We start from the raw sequence: 19,328 nt of genomic DNA on the forward strand, positions 1-19,328 counted from the left end.
TACCTTATATTTCCTTGTTTTCATTGGCTTTTGAGGACTGTACTGCATTCTTCAGTAAACTACGGCAATGTTCAGTTGCTATTGTTGGCCCCAATCTTCAGCTGGCCTACTTGGTTTGGAAGAGTCACACTATTGTTATTATTATTCAGAGGATGAAACCTACTCATATGGAACAAGCCCACCAAAGGGGCCATTGACTTGGAATTTAAGCATCCAGAGAATATGGTGTTCATTAGGAAGAAGTAAGAAGAGGTAAAGGGAAATACACAAAGATATCACTTATTAAAAAAAGATAATTAATAAATCAACAAATATATAAAGTATTAAAACGTAAGAATAGTATTAGGGTAGTAATGCATTGCATTTTCGCTTGAACTTCTGAAGTGCCAGTTGCACAACATTGTCTGGGAGGCTATTCCACAGTCCAGCGTGTGAGGAAGAAAGGACCTCTGGAACCGAGGCGACCAAGGTTATTCTGCATCCCTAGACGCTTTGGATTAAGGAAGCTTCAAAATTCGCTAACTGGATCACTTGAGCTCGGTGAACCATAGTAGCAATACCCGTCAGTAGTACGAGAACATATCACTGTTTTAAAGAGTAATTTTTGATTCTCCCCGTAGGCATTACTTAAGGTTCTTTGCAACGTGCCTTCGACCCCTGGCTGCAACCCCCTTTTACTGTACCTCCTTTTTTCATATTCTCTTTCTTCCATCTTACTTTCCTCAACCCTCTCTAACAATCGATTCACAGTGCAGCTGCTTTGAGGTCTTCTCCTGTTACACCTTAAAAACCTTTTAATGTCTGTTTCCGTTTCAGTGCTGAATGACCTCACAGCTCCCAGTGTTTGGCCCTTGGCCTAAATTCTATATTCAGTTCTATTCAATTCAGTTTTTGGTTCTCGTTTGGATCGCTGACTTAACTGCTCGTTTTCCTTCCCGAACGAGGACAGACGCTCGTTAGGTGCTAACAGCCCTGGTAACTTGTAACTGACAGGTACTGTTCATAAATTCAGCAGACTTTCCACTTAATGCAGGTCAATGTTCAGTCTGAAATCCACGTACAGCATATATATTAACGAATGTCACTTCTGTGTCATTGATTATTGGTGTATCGCTATTTTGACTGAATTGAATACAGAATTTAGGCCAGAGGCCAAGCACTGGGACCTATGAGGTTATTCAGCGCTGAAACGGAAGTTGACAATAAAAGGTTTGAAAGGTGTAACAGGAGGAAAACCTCAAAGCAGTTGCACTATGAATCAGTTGTTAGAAGAGGGTAAAAAGTAATGCCTACAGTGCACCGCATCAGGTGCACTGACGGCCCTAGAAAAAGCCCGAAAGTGAGGAAACCCTAGGCTTTCCATGTATCACATATTCATGTAAAAATGGCAGGAGTTTATATAGTGTTCCAATTACTCACAAATACTAGATAGTTCGTGTAATCTTTTGAGGAATCTCTTGCTTGAATCCTGGTGCTCTGAGTTTTCCAAACAGGATTAAATATCTTAAAATTTCAATAGAACTGACGAAAGTGCCGAAAACCGAGTTTAAATATCTGTGACGAAGGGATATGTAAGGCTCGAAATGTAGAAGAAACTAAGTTACAATTGTAAAATGTTAAACAGCTGTAACAATTCAAGTGAACTGGGGGAGTTGAGCTATCACTTACACCATTGAATGCACAGACACGCTCACGCAATACTCGCATTTCTGAGGACGAAGTCTGGAAGTTCAAGGTCGAGGTTATCCATGCAACGGCTCCTTGCAACCAAGCGTAACCGGAGAGGATTTCCTTCACGGCAGACGCCCCGTAATACCATCATAAATCTCCAAATGGTGAATCAGAAGACCTACTTTTTTGCCTCCCGAAGGCGGACTGAGTTCCTCCCCCACACAATATCCTTCTTTATTTTATTCAAGTTCCGGCTGACGGGGAATCAGGAAGTGAGGAATATCAATTATAAAGGAAATAATAATGATTCGAGTTTTGGGCAATAAGGAAAGTCACTGATATATAAAATGATACGAAGAAATTCTCTTTCCTTCTCTTTGTATTGGATGAAATGCAGCTGTTTGTTTGGTCTCCTGTCTATACAAAAGATATCTCATGGAGTTACTGATGTACTTCGATAAAATTTTGTGGAGGGGTAGGCTACGCGCCAAGGAAGAATTGATCAGATTCTCAGATGACAGGATCTTGACTGTTCGTATGTCTGTGTTTGTCCAAATCATATCTCAAAAGATTCTTGATCCTTTTCAATGGTACTCTGTGATGACGTGGGCCACGAAGAACGGAAGCTCCACTCAGTTCGTGAGACGGATTTGAATCCTGAATCAGGTCCTTCCAGTCTGCTTACGTCATGATAGTGCCTTCCCCCTTCTTCTTCTTTCAAGGATGTAGCAGGAAATTGGATAGATTGAAATGCAGCGCGACATTACCTAAGTTTGGGGGTTATCTGTACCTCCTGAACCGAAAAATTGGGGGAAATTGGGCAGAATTTCCGGAAGAGGGCATTGAGAAGGAATATTCATCTTCAGCAAATGCTGGCTCATGCTTTTTCAAAGGGGAATCACCTGCCGATTTAATCAGCCATCGTATTCTTATTAAAGGTTATATCTCTTCTTTCTGGATGTAATTAGAAATAAATAAAGACAGGAACTACATCAAAATGCAATATTACATATTACCAAAAAGACCGGAGTTGGATAAATGAAAAGAGGTATATTAAAAAAAAAAAAACGAATGAAAAGGTACAACTCTATTCTACACCCATAATAAGACGGCATTAAACCGTCGACATCACACAAACACAGACAAATAAATAAAAAGGGGACGCAATAAATAAAGACAAATAATAAAGATAAATTTTTTGGCACACGTTTCTTTAACCTCCCAGGGAGCCAGAAAAGCAATCCAAGTGGCGACAGTCATGTCAGAGATTCAGAATTCAGAAACTTCAGAATGAATAATTTTCTTGACAGGATGAACATACTTGGCATTTTCGTTTCCCTAAATATGCGTCGCCACTTGGCACACTGTTTCTAAGGCCCTGGGACTGTAATGCCTTCATTGTATGAGCTGTTACAGTGAGAAAAATCACAACATTATAATATACATTACTTGTACATAGTAATACCTTCGATGCTAAAATATCACAAAGTTTTTTTTTTCACTACAGATTGGCTCGAGGTTCATTTAGACTTTGTTTCCAACATCACACGACAGATTAATTGCAAAACAGAAGTATTTTTCAGTCCAAGAGTCCACACGCTTCAGCACGTATTAAGAATGTCAGAAAAGTGTAGGACTGTGGAATGAATTAGCAACCTATCCATTTTAACAGTGGTTCTTTGACCATAACATAAAGAGCTTTATAAACCAAAGCTCATTTTCAATGCCCTGGGAATTGTCACCCACTACGAGCAGCTACTCACGTTGTGCGGATTGTTGATATATACAATAACAATACAATAAATTCGTTAAGTGTTTCCCAGAGGTCAGCTTGGGTCAAGGGCTCACCGGAAGGACTCGTTCAACAATAGAGAAATTGAAGCTGAAAGAGGTTGTCATCGCGTGATGTCACTAAGACCTCAATTCTGCCGTCCACATTAGGTACCGGTGACAAAGTACGGCAGAGATATGGCAGAAGTTGCCGGAAAACTTGAGTCTGGAAAGTTTCGAGATAGTGAGTGAACTAACAGTTACAATTAACAAACAAACGGATGAGAACTAATTGTGAGTATAATTGTCAATAAAAGATGAATTAGTACTGACAAAAGTGCTAAGAAACGGAATGAATGGTAAGTGACAACATTTGCTAGAAGCGTGAGGTGATGGCATATGAATTAACGACATGAGTACTAAAACTCTCGGGAGTTTTCTAAGATCAGCACTGGAGGTTTAGTTGGGACGCAATTTAAAGCTCTTAGTGAATAGCTTCAGAAGTGGTCAAAGCTGTTTTTAAATACTACATGTAAGAAGCAACTCATTCATTCACCAAAAACGTCAATCTTTTCACACTTTCATTTAGTTTAAGCCCTTCCGTCGCATATAACCAACAAAACTACCATCCATCTTGGACAGTTGCAAGTGACAAGCAAAAACACAGCAAGAAAGCTAACCTGCCTCTACTTTAGGCACCTCTGTCCCTTGTAACCCGAAAATGAATTTATCCTTCTTGGACTCTCGTCAGCCACCCTTTCCAAGTCCAGAAACTACGCCTGATTTCCCGCCAAATTCAAATATCCCCCCCTTTTCCCGCCAAATATCCCTAGTTTCGCGCCAAATTCGAAGGGCCACAGTTTCCCACCAGATCCCCAAACCAAGATTCCAACGAGACGTGGGACACACGCCTTTACTTCTTGTTGTTGAAGAACCATACTAGATCCTCTGGGTAGATGGGCGTGGCGTTTTCGAATCTCTGGTGAGGTTCCTGAGGCTGGCGCAGGCAGGGTGGTAGGTCTTCCAGTTTGGAGCACCTCTTCTTCGTCTCTGAGTACCCGAAGCCTTCTGGGCACTTGTAGAGAAGACCTAGTGGACAGAAAATGGAGGTTATCAGTCTGAGCTTTGTATTTTTCTTTCTATGACATATGTGAGGATTTTATCCTGAGGAAGTTAACTTAATAACAGCAAAATCTTCAATAACAGTAAAACTATCAGTTCATCATCTTTTGATAAATGGTGATTGACAGCTTTGCAAAGGATACCTAACAACGCCACTGTTGGTGACAGTACTTAAATGAAGTGGTAGAAACTAACTGACAATGTTGCAAATTTCATTATATTTCACACTCCCTTGAGGACTGCCCGAAGGAGAAGGCATTGACGCCTTTGGTAGCTCCAGGGGACTCATTTCAACCTGTTCTCGTCATTACCAGTCACTGGGACAATTTATAAATGAATCAAACAAGAACGAGATACTGAATAAGAGGTCTACCACAGGTCACAGAACCTGAACACAGCTTTTGCCTCTAGAGTATCTTCAATGGCCTTAACACCTATCAGGGCAATTTCCCCATTTACTGGGTGAAATCCTTTTTTTTTTTATCCAAGCCTGGGCTGCATACGGGATTCTGTTTCAAGGTCCACTGGCCCTTGCATGGGAAAAATAATCTTCCTACTCACCCTTGAGCAAACCAGCATCTGTTTCGACGCACTTGTAGAATCTGACGCAGTCCCCTTCGAAGGGATAGTAGCCTGGGGCAGGACAAGCGTATAAGCTGGTCTTATCCACCTGGAGAAGAGATTCGTGTTAGTCAAGTCGTTGTTGGTACTTCTTAGATTAACATTTGGACACTGTTTTTATTTGTTTATTGACTCATTTACTGAATTGTCAAAGAGAAAGTGACGAGCATATGTTTGTGAGTGAACTTTCTTAGTGATGACCATCTTTCCTCTTGACTTGCTAAGAATGAACAGCTATAGAAGGTGTATGAGAGAGAGAGAGAGAGAGAGAGAGAGAGAGAGAGAGAGAGAGAGAGAGAGAGAGAGAGAGTTAGGTCTATGTTTGTGGGTCACATAGTGAGAAGACAAGAACTAGAACATCTCTCTCTCTCACTGGTAAAATCAATGGAAGGAGGCCGAGAGGAAGACCTAGACAAAAATATATGGATGGATTGGTGAGAATGACTGGAGGAAGAATGTCTGCAGCTCAGTTGCTGCAGAGAGCTGGAAATAGAGAGGAGTGGCGAGCCATGATTGCCGACGTCCTTGGGGATATGGCACCTGGATGATGATGAATGGGCATCATCTGTTTTTAAGTTAGAACAAACTTGTCTCTTCGTTTGTAAAAGAAAACTACTATAAAAACTATAAAACAACAGAGCATTGCAAATTTTCAATTTCTGAATGTTTTCACCCATTTCTTCTGTCACGAACAAAAAATATTTCCTGCCTCACCCACCTCCCACACGATGCCAGTAGTCGTGGTGTCGACGGAAGCAGGAGTCGAAAGCGAGTCCCCAGTGCCACCGGGGCCAGTCGGTGGTGCCAGAGTGGTGTCAGTCGGTAGACCTGGCACCAAAGTAGTGCCGTCTGTCATGGGACCACCTATCGGAAAAACACTCTCATCTGTCGAACCTGGGAAAAGAGTTGTGTCCTCTGTTGCAGGACCTGGAGCTAGAGTGGTCTCTGGTGTCAAAGGATCTGTCCCCAGAGTGGTCTCTGGTGCCATAGAGCCCGGCACCAGAGTAGTCTCTGGCGCCAAAGAACCTGGCACCACCGTGCTGGCCTGTGGCGCAGGGCTTGTACCTAATGTGAAGGTCGTGACTGCTCCAGTTGTCGGCACTGCGCTGGCAGAAGTGGTCGTTTGGGGCTTTGGCTCTGGTGCTAAAGTGCCATTGCAAGGCTCTGTGTCATCTGAAAGGAATATTTACCAGTTTTGTTACCAGAGATTACGGCAGAGACCAATGGCGAAAAAAAGAATTGCAAAACAGCTGGAATTCTGTCTTTGTCAAGAATTGGAATGTCAAGTAAACCAGAATCATTTGGTAAAGATATTAACTAGATATCAAGGACTAAATTCTTTGTAAAAAAAAAATGGTCCATAAAACTAGATTGTTCATTAAAATTTGGCTCACATGTAACTAGCTTTCACATTACAATTTATTTTAACTGATATCCTTCAGGCTCAAATCATTACTATAGTATTGGTGTATTTAGTAAAACGGTTACAATAAAAAAATGGCAACTTGCAGAAATTAGATTCAAACAAGGTATTTACAGTAGCAGACTATTTCTGTTTTCATGTATATATATTGCAGTAGCCACTAACTTCAATCTGCTAACTAACGTGGGTTTTAATCCCACCCAGGGAGAATTTTTTCATTCATTTCCTCTCTCAGAATTCAAGGCTTTCAGTGGAAAGCGTATAAAAAAATATTACAACAGAGAGAAGTTAAGGGGGTCATTGTGGCTATTACAATACTAAATATATAAATATATATATATATATATATATATATATATATATATAGGTATATATATATATATATATATATATATATATATATATATATATATATATATATATATATATATATATATATATATATATATATATATTAGGCTGTACACCGACGAACACCCACCCAACAAAGTAATGTAATTCAGAAAGAAAGTAACTTTGAAGGAATAACTAAAAAGAAGCATAATTACAGCATTATCTGACATTAACGCATTTCTTATTAGTATCTGCTGTTATCAAGAAAATATAATTATGGCTGTTACAGTTAATTGTATTATCAACAATTAGCACTGATAACACTCATTATTGTTATTAACGTCGGATCATGAAATTAACACATCATAGATATCAAGAGTTTTATCACTCTCAATATTGTTATTATTATTAATAAAATTTTACTGTAGTTGTTGTTAAATCTTTATTACTGTTATTAATTTTTTTATTATCCCTCTCATTATCAGTAACTTTAGGTCAAACATTCCTTTCACTGCTGCCATGGTTAAAAGCTCCATAGCTTCAGGTTAAAGGCTTTTCAAAACATTAATAGTCCACAAACATTCTTCCCTTTATTAACGCCAACTGAAGCTTCAAGTATAGGCTGCCAAAGCATTTCACTGAAAAACCCTAAGTTTAATTTCCCTTGCGACGCTGACAATGGCGCTCTATACATCTTCATTCTGTACTGTGGGGGTCAACAGCTTCCTTTCTGAGGCCTCCTGAACCACCTGAGACACATTCTGCCCTAAAATGGAAGACTGCAGTGTCTGCAAACATACAAAACTGAGAGAAATGGTAGATACTGCAGTTTTCCCCTTGCCTTACTACTGATTTTGCAGATGCTGCAAATGGGACCCCCTTAAATAAAGCATTGAAGAATCTTTCTAGAAGTGCAGTAACTTGTGTATTAGTGTTTCATGAGCCCAATAGGTGGCATATCTCAGTTTTGAAAACTTTGCAGGTATGGCAGTTTTCCATTTTAGGGCAGCATTCTATCCAGTATCTATAATCTTCCATACACGTGGATTTATGCTATCTATTTCTAAATTTCAGAGGGTTTAAGGAGTTTAGTATGAGCCTCTGGGCTTGAACACAGAGGTCTAACCTATCAATCATGAATGTTCTGAGGCGCGTTTGCTAACTTTCACGAGGGTTGACTAAAGGTATTGTTCCTAAGTAAGTTGGAGTTTGGGGGGGGACTGAAAGAAGACATAGTCAGAGGCGTTGGACAACTAGCTAATGAAAAAGTCTGGAGGGAATGAAGTTGGCACTGCGTGTGCTATACAAAATGCAATAATGCTTTAAAGGGTACACCTATGTAGAATTTCTAAAATTCCTATTACCCTGTGTTTATGCATAATTAATTGTTTCCCTCCAGAGTCCTTGCTTTGCCTTGCCTGGGGCGTGAAGGGGCACTAAAACTGAAGTAGAAACTAGGATTTCAGAAGCCCACTCCTATGAGAACAGTTCTTTAGCCCCCACTATGAATTTCTTGTCAAATCTACACATGCATCAACAATCACATGTATATTTTACACTTTTTGGAACTAATGAATTCTATATCACTCAGAAGCAGTTGGAGACCGAGGGCGTTGGGATTTTGTACACAGAAACCCTTTCACATACGATGTACACATGCAACCACATCTATGACTACTCTGTGGAGAAGCAATTGGTAACACTTAGCAAAAAGACACTCAATGAAGCTTGTGATATGAGTACATGAAACTGTTTATGGTTTAGTTATATACAACTTAGTGTTTTATCATGAAATTTATAAAGTGGTAAGGATTAACTTTTTCTCTTTAGTTTTATGACATGATTTTGTAAGTTTCTGGACTGAAAGTGCTGTTGTTTCATGATATTTCAACATTTTTCGTTACTCTACCTGGAATGAATCTTCATTACGAGTGTGTAAGCTTTCCAAAACCCAAGGGACATACAGTACTTCATTCAGTGAATCCTTGTATTCTGTAACTACAAGTTACGAAGCATGTTCCAGCTCTGAGACATTCACACAAAGATATCACGCGAGATGCCATCTCAAGGAGGTAAAATTGCTTCACAGACGTCACTCATGCACTACTATCTAATGCGCCCAATTTCTTTGCTACAAATCTATCGACAAGACACATACTTCTAAATCTAAATCATACTATGACATTCCTTTTCTCCTAATGAGAAAAGATTCTTCAATCTGATTACTTCGAAGGGAAAGAGCCCCCTTTGCAAGCAGGAACAAAGTACACATTTCACTCTCAAGTTGCAAGTCAAGACCCCATGTCATTCTGATTACTTCGAAGGGAAAGAGCCCCCTTTGCAAGCAAGAACAAAGTACACATTTCACTCTCAAGTTGCAAGTCAAGACCCCATGTCATTCCAAAATGAAATAAGTGCAGCCTTACTTTTTAAGCGTTGTGAGAAAGTGAAGATACCGAAAGTTCCCCCTTTGACAGCAAAAACGTAAATCTTTAATTTTTATCAACCTGGATAAGAACACTGCTGAGTCGTTTCATCAAATACAAGTGCAGCCGGGCATGTGAAGATGGGGAACGTCCAGTTGTTGCCATCCCAAAGGCAGTAGTAGTATTGGTTGCAGTATAATGGGTGTCGGCGGTACCGACTGTCGTGGAAACAAGTGAATGTAAATGGTTGTGGTTGTGGTTGTGGTTGTGTTCCTCCTGTGCCACCAACGGTACCTTGACCTCCAACACCTGCTGGAGAGCCACCAGCTGTTCCAGAGCCACCTACAAGACCCCCAGAACCTGCAGTTCCTCCGAGGCTGTCTGTGCCACTGGAACTTCCCTGCCCTCCAGTTCCCCCTGGACTTACAGAACCACTAGCTCCTCCAAGACTCCCTGTGCCTGCAGGGCCTCCCACTGAACCGCCTGCAGCTCCAGAACCACCTGGACTGCCAGTACCTTCAGCTCCGATCGGTATGATAGTTGGTGATATACCACTAGGTATCACGGAACTTGGTTCGGAACCTGGAACACTAACCCCAGGTTCACCAGGCTTTCCCTCTACAACCCCAGCATCACCAGGTCTGACAGTGGAACCAGAGCCTCCAGTTGATGTACCACCTCCACCAATACCAGATCCAGGGGCACCAGCTCCCCCTGGTACAACACCTGCACCAGATGTACCACCTAGATTTTCAATTGTGGGCTCTGATCCTGGAATACTAACTCCACCACCTACAACTCCTGGTGAACTCACTACACCTCCAGCTCCTCCTGGACTGCCTGTACCACCTACACCACCTACTCCTCCTGGACTGCCTGCACCACCTACTCCTCCTTGGCCACCTGCACCTCCTGGAATACCTGTGCCACCTGCACCTCCAACTCCTCCTGGACTGCCTGCACCACCTACTCCTCCTTGACCACCTACACCTCCAACTCCTCCTGGACTGCCTGCACCACCTACTCCTCCTGGGCTGCCTGCACCACCTACTCCTCCTTGGCCACCTACACCTCCTGGAATACCTGTGCCACCTACACCTCCAACTCCTCCTGGACTGCCTGCACCACCTACTCCTCCTTGGCCACCTACACCTCCAACTCCTCCTGGACTGCCTGCACCACCTACTCCTCCTGGACTGCCTGCACCACCTACTCCTCCTTGGCCACCTACACCTCCAACTCCTCCTGGACCGCCTGCACCACCAACTCCTCCTTGGCCACCTACACCTCCAACTCCTCCTGGACTGCCTGTACCACCTACTCCTCCTGGACTGCCTGCACCACCTACTCCTCCTTGGCCACCTACACCTCCAACTCCTCCTGGACTGCCTGCACCACCTACTCCTCCTGGACTGCCTGCACCACCTACTCCTCCTGGACTGCCTGCACCTCCAACTCCTCCTGGACTGCCTGCACCACCTACTCCTCCTGGACTGCCTGCACCTCCAACTCCTCCTGGACTGCCTGCACCACCTACTCCTCCTGGACTGCCTGCACCACCTACTCCTCCTTGACCACCTACACCTCCAACTCCTCCTGGACTGCCTGCACCACCTACTCCTCCTGGGCTGCCTGCACCACCTACTCCTCCTGGACTGCCTGTTCCACCTACTCCTCCTGGACTACCTGCACCACCAACTCCTCCTGGACTACCTGCACCACCAACTCCTCCTTGGCCACCTGCACCTCCAACTCCTCCTGGACTGCCTGTACCACCTACTCCTCCTGGACTGCCTGTACCACCTACTCCTCCTGGACTGCCTGTACCACCTACTCCTCCTGGACTGCCTGCACCACCTGCTCCTCCTGGACTACCTGCACCACCTACTCCTCCTTGGCCACCTACACCTCCAACTCCTCCTGGACTGCCTGTACCACCAACTCCTCCTGGACTGCCTGCACCACCTACTCCTCCTGGACTGCCTGCACCACCTACTCCTCCTTGGCCACCTACACCTCCAGCTCCTCCTGGACTGCCTGTACCACCTACTCCTCCTGGACTGCCTGCACCACCTACTCCTCCTTGGCCACCTACACCTCCAACTCCTCCTGGACTGCCTGCACCACCTACTCCTCCTTGGCCACCTACACCTCCAACTCCTCCTGGACTGCCTGCACCACCTACTCCTCCTGGACTGCCTGCACCACCTACTCCTCCTTGGCCACCTACACCTCCAACTCCTCCTGGACTGCCTGTACCACCTACTCCTCCTGGACTGCCTGTACCACCTACTCCTCCTGGACTGCCTGTACCACCTACTCCTCCTGGACTGCCTGCACCACCTACTCCTCCTGGAGTACCTGCACCACCAACTCCTCCTTGGCCACCTACACCTCCAACTCCTCCTGGACTGCCTGTACCACCTACTCCGCCTGGACTGCCTGCACCACCTACTCCTCCTGGACTGCCTGTACCACCTACTCCTCCTGGACTGCCTGCACCACCTACTCCAACTGGACTACCTGCACCACCAACTCCTCCTTGGCCACCTACACCTCCAACTCCTCCTGGACTGCCTGTACCACCTACTCCTCCTTGGCCACCTACACCTCCAACTCCTCCTGGACTGCCTGTACCACCTACTCCTCCTGGACTGCCTGCACCACCTACTCCTCCTGGACTGCCTGCACCACCTACTCCTCCTGGACTACCTGCACCACCAACTCCTCCTTGGCCACCTACACCTCCAATTCCTCCTGGACTGCCTGTACCACCAACTCCTCCTTGGCCACCTACACCTCCAACTCCTCCTGGACTGCCTGCACCACCTACTCCTCCTGGACTGCCTGTACCACCTACTCCTCCTGGACTGCCTGTACCACCTACTCCTCCTGGACTGCCTGCACCACCTACTCCTCCTGGACTACCTGCACCATCAACTCCTCCTTGGCCACCTACACCTCCAACTCCTCCTGGACTGCCTGTACCACCTACTCCTCCTTGGCCACCTACACCTCCAACTCCTCCTGGACTGCCTGTACCACCTACTCCTCCTGGACTGCCTGCACCACCTACTCCTCCTGGACTGCCTGCACCACCTACTCCTCCTGGACTACCTGCACCACCAACTCCTCCTTGGCCACCTACACCTCCAACTCCTCCTGGACTGCCTGCACCACCTACTCCTCCTGGACTGCCTGTACCACCTACTCCTCCTGGACTGCCTGCACCACCAACTCCTCCTTGGCCACCTACACCTCCAACTCCTCCTGGACTGCCTGCACCACCTACTCCTCCTGGGCTGCCTGCACCACCTACTCCTCCTGGACTGCCTGCACCACCTACTCCTCCTGGACTACCTGCACCACCAACTCCTCCTGGACTGCCTGCACCACCAACTCCTCCTGGACTGCCTGCACCACCTACTCCTCCTGGACTACCTGCACCACCAACTCCTCCTGGACTGCCTGCACCACCAACTCCTCCTTGGCCACCTACACCTCCAACTCCTCCTGGACTGCTTGCACCACCTACTCCTCCTTGGCCACCTACACCTCCAACTCCTCCTGGACTGCCTGTACCACCTACTCCTCCTGGACTGCCTGCACCACCAGCTCCTCCTGGACTGCCTGCACCACCTACTCCTCCTTGGCCACCTACACCTCCAATTCCTCCTGGACTGCCTGTACCACCTACTCCTCCTGGACTGCCTGCACCACCTACTCCACCTTGGCCACCTACACCCCCAACTCCTCCTTGGCCACCTACACCTCCAACTCCTCCTTGGCCACCTACACCTCCAACTCCTCCTGGACTGCCTGTACCTCCTACTCCTCCTGGACTGCCTGCACCACCTACTCCTCCTTGGCCACCTACACCTCCAACTCCTCCTGGACTGCCTGTTCCACCTACTCCTCCTGGACTGCCTGCACCACCAACTCCTCCTGGACTACCTGCACCACCTACTCCACCTTGGCCACCTACACCCCCAACTCCTCCTTGGCCACCTACACCTCCAACTCCTCCTGGACTGCCTGCACCACCAACTTCTCCTGGACTGCCTGCACCACCTACTCCTCCTTGGCCACCTACACCTCCAACTCCTCCTGGACTGCCTGTACCACCTACTCCTCCTGGACTGCCTGCACCACCAACTCCTCCTGGACTGCCTGCACCACCTACTCCTCCTGGACTGCCTGCACCACCTACTCCACCTTGGCCACCTACACCTCCAACTCCTCCTTGGCCACCTACACCTCCAACTCCTCCTTGGCCACCTACACCTCCAACTCCTCCTTGGCCACCTACACCTCCAACTCCTCCTGGACTGCCTATACCACCTACTCCTCCTGGACTGCCTGCACCACCTACTCCTCCTGGACTGCCTGCACCACCAACTCCTCCTGGACTGCCTGCACCACCTACTCCACCTTGGCCACCTACACCTCCAACTCCACCTTGGCCACCTACACCTCCAACTCCTCCTGGACTGCCTGTACCACCTACTCCTCCTGGACTGCCTGCACCACCTACTCCTCCTGGACTACCTGCACCACCAACTCCTCCTTGGCCACCTACACCTCCAACTCCTCCTTGGCCACCTACACCTCCAACTCCTCCTGGACTGCCTGTACCACCTACTCCTCCTGGACTGCCTGCACCACCAGCTCCTCCTGGACTGCCTGCACCACCTACTCCACCTTGGCCACCTACACCCCCAACTCCTCCTTGGCCACCTACACCTCCAAATCCTCCTTGGCCACCTACACCTCCAACTCCTCCTTGCCCTCCTGCACCTCCAACTCCTCCTTGGCCACCTACACCCCCAACTCCTCCTTGCCCTCCTGCACCCCCTGGACCACCCAGACTGCCTGTCGTTCCTCCCGCCCCAGTGCTAGTACCTCCAGGCGTTGACGATGATCCTGGCCACGAAGAACCTGGGGTACCCACACCAGGCTGCCCAGGTGGCGGAAGTTCGGCCACTGCCCCTGCGCATTCAGGTGGATTCCTGACAGCTCCCGGGTGGTTGCATACATCTAGGTCGTCATCGAAGACAGTTCCGAATGGACAGTTGAACCGGAACACTGAGAAGTACCTCCCAGTCCCCATCCAGTCGACGCAGCGGTAGAACGCGTTGCAGGAACCTGGCTGAGGGAAGTACCCTGCCTGAGTACACTGGATGGGCTGAGGAGGTTTGGTCAAGGTACTGCCTCCCGCAGTGCCGACGTCGTTGAAGGAACCCAGGCCATTCTCCTGGCGCCACATTCTCGTCATTTTAGCATGTCGTTGCAGGTGTGGTCGCTCCACATTCCACGATGCTGGAAGAAATCGAGGCAATAATAAGGTTATTTTGCAATCGCATCGTGCTCAATGTAAGTCAAGTAATTTACGCTGTTCTATTTAAGATTTTGTGTTAAACTTAAAGGCTATCAGTGTTAAATGCATAAAGATATATGTGTAGATAAATTATGAACTTTACGTAGTAGGATGATAAATAAGAGATAACAAATCTGCATGCTACCTGAATAAACAAAGAACAACATATTTGTCTAATTATTTTTAGAAAGAGACTGAAAATTCTAAGAGACAGCAAGAACTTGGTATAAAGTACACTTCAAGTAAATATCAGGTTACAAGAGCAACAGAATCAGCACTGACTAAAAGGCAGAGGAATTGCAAAAAAACAAAATTCTGCATCCAAGGACAATACCTCAAAATTTAGCTGGGAAACCTAGGCACTAAATCAGGTATCTAAATAACGCTGAATGCTGAATGCAGTCTGAAAGTTGACTGGACAAGGAGATATGTTAAATGGAGAAAAAGGGTTTACTGAAAAGCTGGGATATGAATGACGGCCTGAACGTAGACTGGAAGAGCTAGGTTTTGACTGAAAGCCTTGATGGAAATGTGTAAGAGATGACTGGTCACAACGAGGCCTGACGGCCATTGGAGCCATTAAGAAGGTAATGGGAAATGCAAAAAGAGATCAGTTATTAGAAAAACAGATAAATTAGTAACTTAATAAATAAATAAATAAAACTGTTAGTAAAATATTAAAATACAAGCTGAGTTGTACAAAAGCCTAAAAATGAATACAATAAATTAATATGAAACACTTTACACTGGGTCATAAAAAACTGGGGAGGTCAGTCACTTACCCAACGCGGCTGTGGAGAATACCACAAGTACCACTGCTTTCAGCTGCCACATGGTAGCTCTTTTCGGGTACCTGGTACTCTGGAAGAAGAGAACATACGTACACATATATGCACAACAGACACACACACATATACATATAAATATTACCCATGGTTATATTGTCTTACAATTTCATGTTACTTTACATTCATTCACAAAAGCATTTATCAATCGGAAATCAATAATCTGTTAGGTATGGCTAACCTTTTGAAATAAAGAAATTATTATTATTATTATTATTATTATTATTATTATTATTATTATCATTATTATTATTATCATTATTATTATTATTATTATTATTATTATTATTATTATTATTATTCAAATGAGCGCATATTTCATGGACCGAACCAACAACAGGTCAATGACCTACCGGATCACTTAGCTTTCAAACGGACAGCAGAGAATAGTACGGAAATCTCCCCTCCCCATTCTTTACAGTCAAGACCGGTCAGTCAAATCGTAAAAAAAGAATATAAAAACAAGGACTGAAGAACAAACAATGCTGACGTACCCGTTCTATGGCGGGATGTAATAAGATAGCCTTACTGGGAACTAGGACACGGTCCCGAGTTGCTGGTCTCAAAGTACCGATACGAAAGTTCCTTCAAACAACAATAAAAAAAGGGAGTTTATGAAGATCATAACAACTGAATAATATCAGAAAATATATTCCTCTTATATAAACATAAATTGAAAAGCAGAAGATAATTAATAGTGAAAAGAAAGGCAAGGAACAACAACAAAACGACTGATCCGTTCGTAACAGCCTCCGACCCGGGACATTCAACGCCCCAATGATTATGTAAACAAACCCAACGCCCGGAGGTTAAGTCTTTTCTATGGAAATGGCCATCGATAAAACCAGCTTTTATAATTACTGCTGTCGTTATTGCCGTTACTAGAAGCTGTTAAGTAGTAGCCAGAGTGTTAGTCAAAACAGCAGTTTATTGAAAATAATCGTTATGTGGCAAAAAAGGAAACTAAAATAAAAATATTAAGCACAGATGAATACAAGTAAATAACATAAACAATACCACAATTATACACACAGACATTATATATAAAGTATATATATATGTGTGTGTGTGTGTGTGCACGGAAACTACCTAATCGTGCATGCACGAACAATACCTCCATAATCATCGATTCTGCTTCAACCCTGCAATCGAAGGCACCCGTCAAAGGTCAGTTTGACTAACGGTGAAGGCATACGGCATTTTCCCATTTTTACCTTTTTGTCTGAACAAGTTTCGGATCATCTGTCTTCGCTTGATTGATTATCATCGGCAGGTCTGGGCTCAGCACCTCAGGATTGAAATTCAGTTATGCAGTGATAATTTTGGATTATTATTATTATTATTATTATTATTATTATTATTATTATTATTATTATTATTATTATTATCATCATCTAAGGTTAAGGTGATCAGCGTGTCTGAAATTGTATGAGGAACAGACTAGTGAATTCTCTCTCTCTCTCTCTCTGTAATATATATATATATATATATATATATATATATATATATATATATATATATATATATATATATATATATATATATATATACATAAATAGAGAGAGAGAGAGAGAGAGAGAGAGAGAGAGAGAGAGAGAGAGAGAGAGAGAGAGAGAGAGAGAGAACTTAATCGTACAATAACAGAAAAGATACAACCAATAAGTATAACCACAACAAATTGTTTATTAGGGAGAGAGAGAGAGAGAGAGAGAGAGAGAGAGAGAGAGAGAGAGAGAGAGAGAGAGAGAGAGAGAGAGAGAGAGACCCTAACCACAAAATACCAGAAAAGAAAAATCCCAAAAACAATAAGAAAACCACAACAAAAAACTGATAATCGGGAAGAAGATTTAGGACCAAAATCGCTCGAGAAAGACGGGCGATTCTTTGGAGAGAGAGAGAGAGAGAGAGAGAGAGAGAGAGAGAGAGAGAGAGAGAGAGAGAGAGAGAGAGAGAGAGAGACTTCCGATACTTCGTCAACTCGACCGCAAAACCACGGGCCAGGTACGAGATGCCGAGAGTTGTCTCGGTAATAAGACCGTTTTCCAGGTTGCTTTATAAAGGGGCGACCGTGAATCAGCTCCTTTATTCCGGAGGATTTAAAGGGCCATTTTGCTCTGAAAAGCCGGTGCTTGCGGGGAAACAAATGGGTACTTTCTGCAGGAAAGGTGGTGTTTAACCATGGATAATGGCCTTTATGGCTAGCGGTTCGAAGGGTCAGTTTCCTACGAAAAAACCAGCGATTGAGAAATTCCTCGGCGCGCATTCTTCATTTTACGTCATGTATAGGGATAATCGCCCTTATGTCAAAGGATTTTAACGGCTATTTTGCTTTGGAAGGATGTGGTTTGTGGGACACCCAGGGTTTTAATTCCCAGTTTAGGTAGATTATAAGGATAATCGCCTTTATCTCATAGGATTTTAAAGGCCATTTTAATCTGTTAAGCGATTGCTCGCGAAGGCTCCAAGCAAGGAGTATTTGGGGTGAAACAGAAATCGTCCTTATTGCAATGGACCTTAAGGACCATTTTTTCTTTTGAGTGAAAGGGTCTGTGAAAATGGCGTAGATTATTTCAGAGCTACAAATACCAGTCTGGAAGTAGCGCAGACCCGAAGAAAGCTTAAAATAAAAAAAAAATACAGCCTAATCCCGAAGAACGCAGTGATTGAATTCCAAATGTGAGAATAGGTGGCTTACAGGACGTGCAGAACCTGGGAGATAAAGTAGCAGATAAAAGAAGTCTTTAAAAGTAGCGGGTGAAGCATCCTTGATAAAGTAGCAATGACTGACGCGCTTAGGATATTATCTATAGTCTTCATCTGCCATAGTTTGGGACCGGTTGGATACTGAGGGTAAATTACCTAATAAAGATTCGCTCTCTCTCTCTCTCTCTCTCTCTCTCTCTCTCTCTCTCTCTCTCTCTCTCTCTCTTCCCGTCACTTTGTGTGCTTCTCTCTCTCTCTCTCTCTCACTCATTACCCCCAACCTCTCTCTCTCTCTCTCTGACTCATTTTCCTCCCTCTCTCTCTCTCTCTCTGACTCATTACCCCATCTCTCTCTCTCTCTCTGACTCATTTTCCTCCCTCTCTCTTTCTCTCTCTCTCTCTCACTCATTACCCCACTCTTTCTCTCTCTCTCTCTCTCTCTCTCTCTCTCTCTCTCTCTCTCTCTCTCTCTCTCTCTCTCTCTCCCTCATTCACGCTATCTACCCATGAATCTTTATGCACTCCCCTGACCCGGCAACAGAGAAGGCCAAGTTTTTCCCCGATTTCTAGAGTCAGTTGGATAAGAAGCGACAATAATAGGAGCTTTTAATGAGCCTCGGATAAAGAGCTTGGGGAGGGGGAAGGAACGGGTGGGGGGTTGGAAGGAGACTCCGTGGATGGTCTATGGAAGGTCATATTTACCTTCCTTGGGGCTTGGGTATGGTCGAAGCTTTTGCAGTTATAGGAGGGGTCAAATACCTGCTTTCACCTGCAAGTAAAATGCCTCATTGACCCTTGAGGTTGCGATGCCAGTGTACGGCTGAAGAGAGAGCTGGTGTATATAATATATATATATATATATATATATATATATATATATATATATATATATATATATATATATATATATATATATATATAGAGAGAGAGAGAGAGAGAGAGAGAGAGAGAGAGAGAGAGAGAGAGAGACTGACGCACTGTTGAAATAACTGGATTATTATTATTATTATTATTATTATTATTATTATTATTATTAT

General features: G+C 44.7%; 2 protein-coding genes across 2 annotated transcripts; one reads left to right on the forward strand and one right to left on the reverse strand.

The window, feature by feature from the left end:
• Nucleotides 1-2,743: 2,743 nt before the first annotated feature.
• On the reverse strand, nucleotides 2,744-10,645 carry LOC136856004 (PE-PGRS family protein PE_PGRS33-like; the record flags this gene model as incomplete). Its single annotated transcript, XM_067133555.1, has 4 exons — nucleotides 2,744-4,530; nucleotides 5,125-5,233; nucleotides 5,903-6,357; nucleotides 9,448-10,645. Coding segments are annotated over 4 exons (1,938 nt in total), but the record flags the coding sequence as incomplete, so codon positions are not given.
• Nucleotides 10,646-11,780: 1,135 nt separating this feature from the next.
• LOC136856005 (uncharacterized) lies at nucleotides 11,781-14,495 on the forward strand (the record flags this gene model as incomplete). Its single annotated transcript, XM_067133556.1, has 1 exon — nucleotides 11,781-14,495. A coding segment is annotated over one exon (2,715 nt), but the record flags the coding sequence as incomplete, so codon positions are not given.
• Between the last annotated feature and the right edge of the window lie 4,833 nt (nucleotides 14,496-19,328).

Source organism: Macrobrachium rosenbergii, chromosome 34 (assembly GCF_040412425.1).
Source record: "Macrobrachium rosenbergii isolate ZJJX-2024 chromosome 34, ASM4041242v1, whole genome shotgun sequence".
NCBI lineage: Eukaryota > Metazoa > Arthropoda > Malacostraca > Decapoda > Palaemonidae > Macrobrachium > Macrobrachium rosenbergii.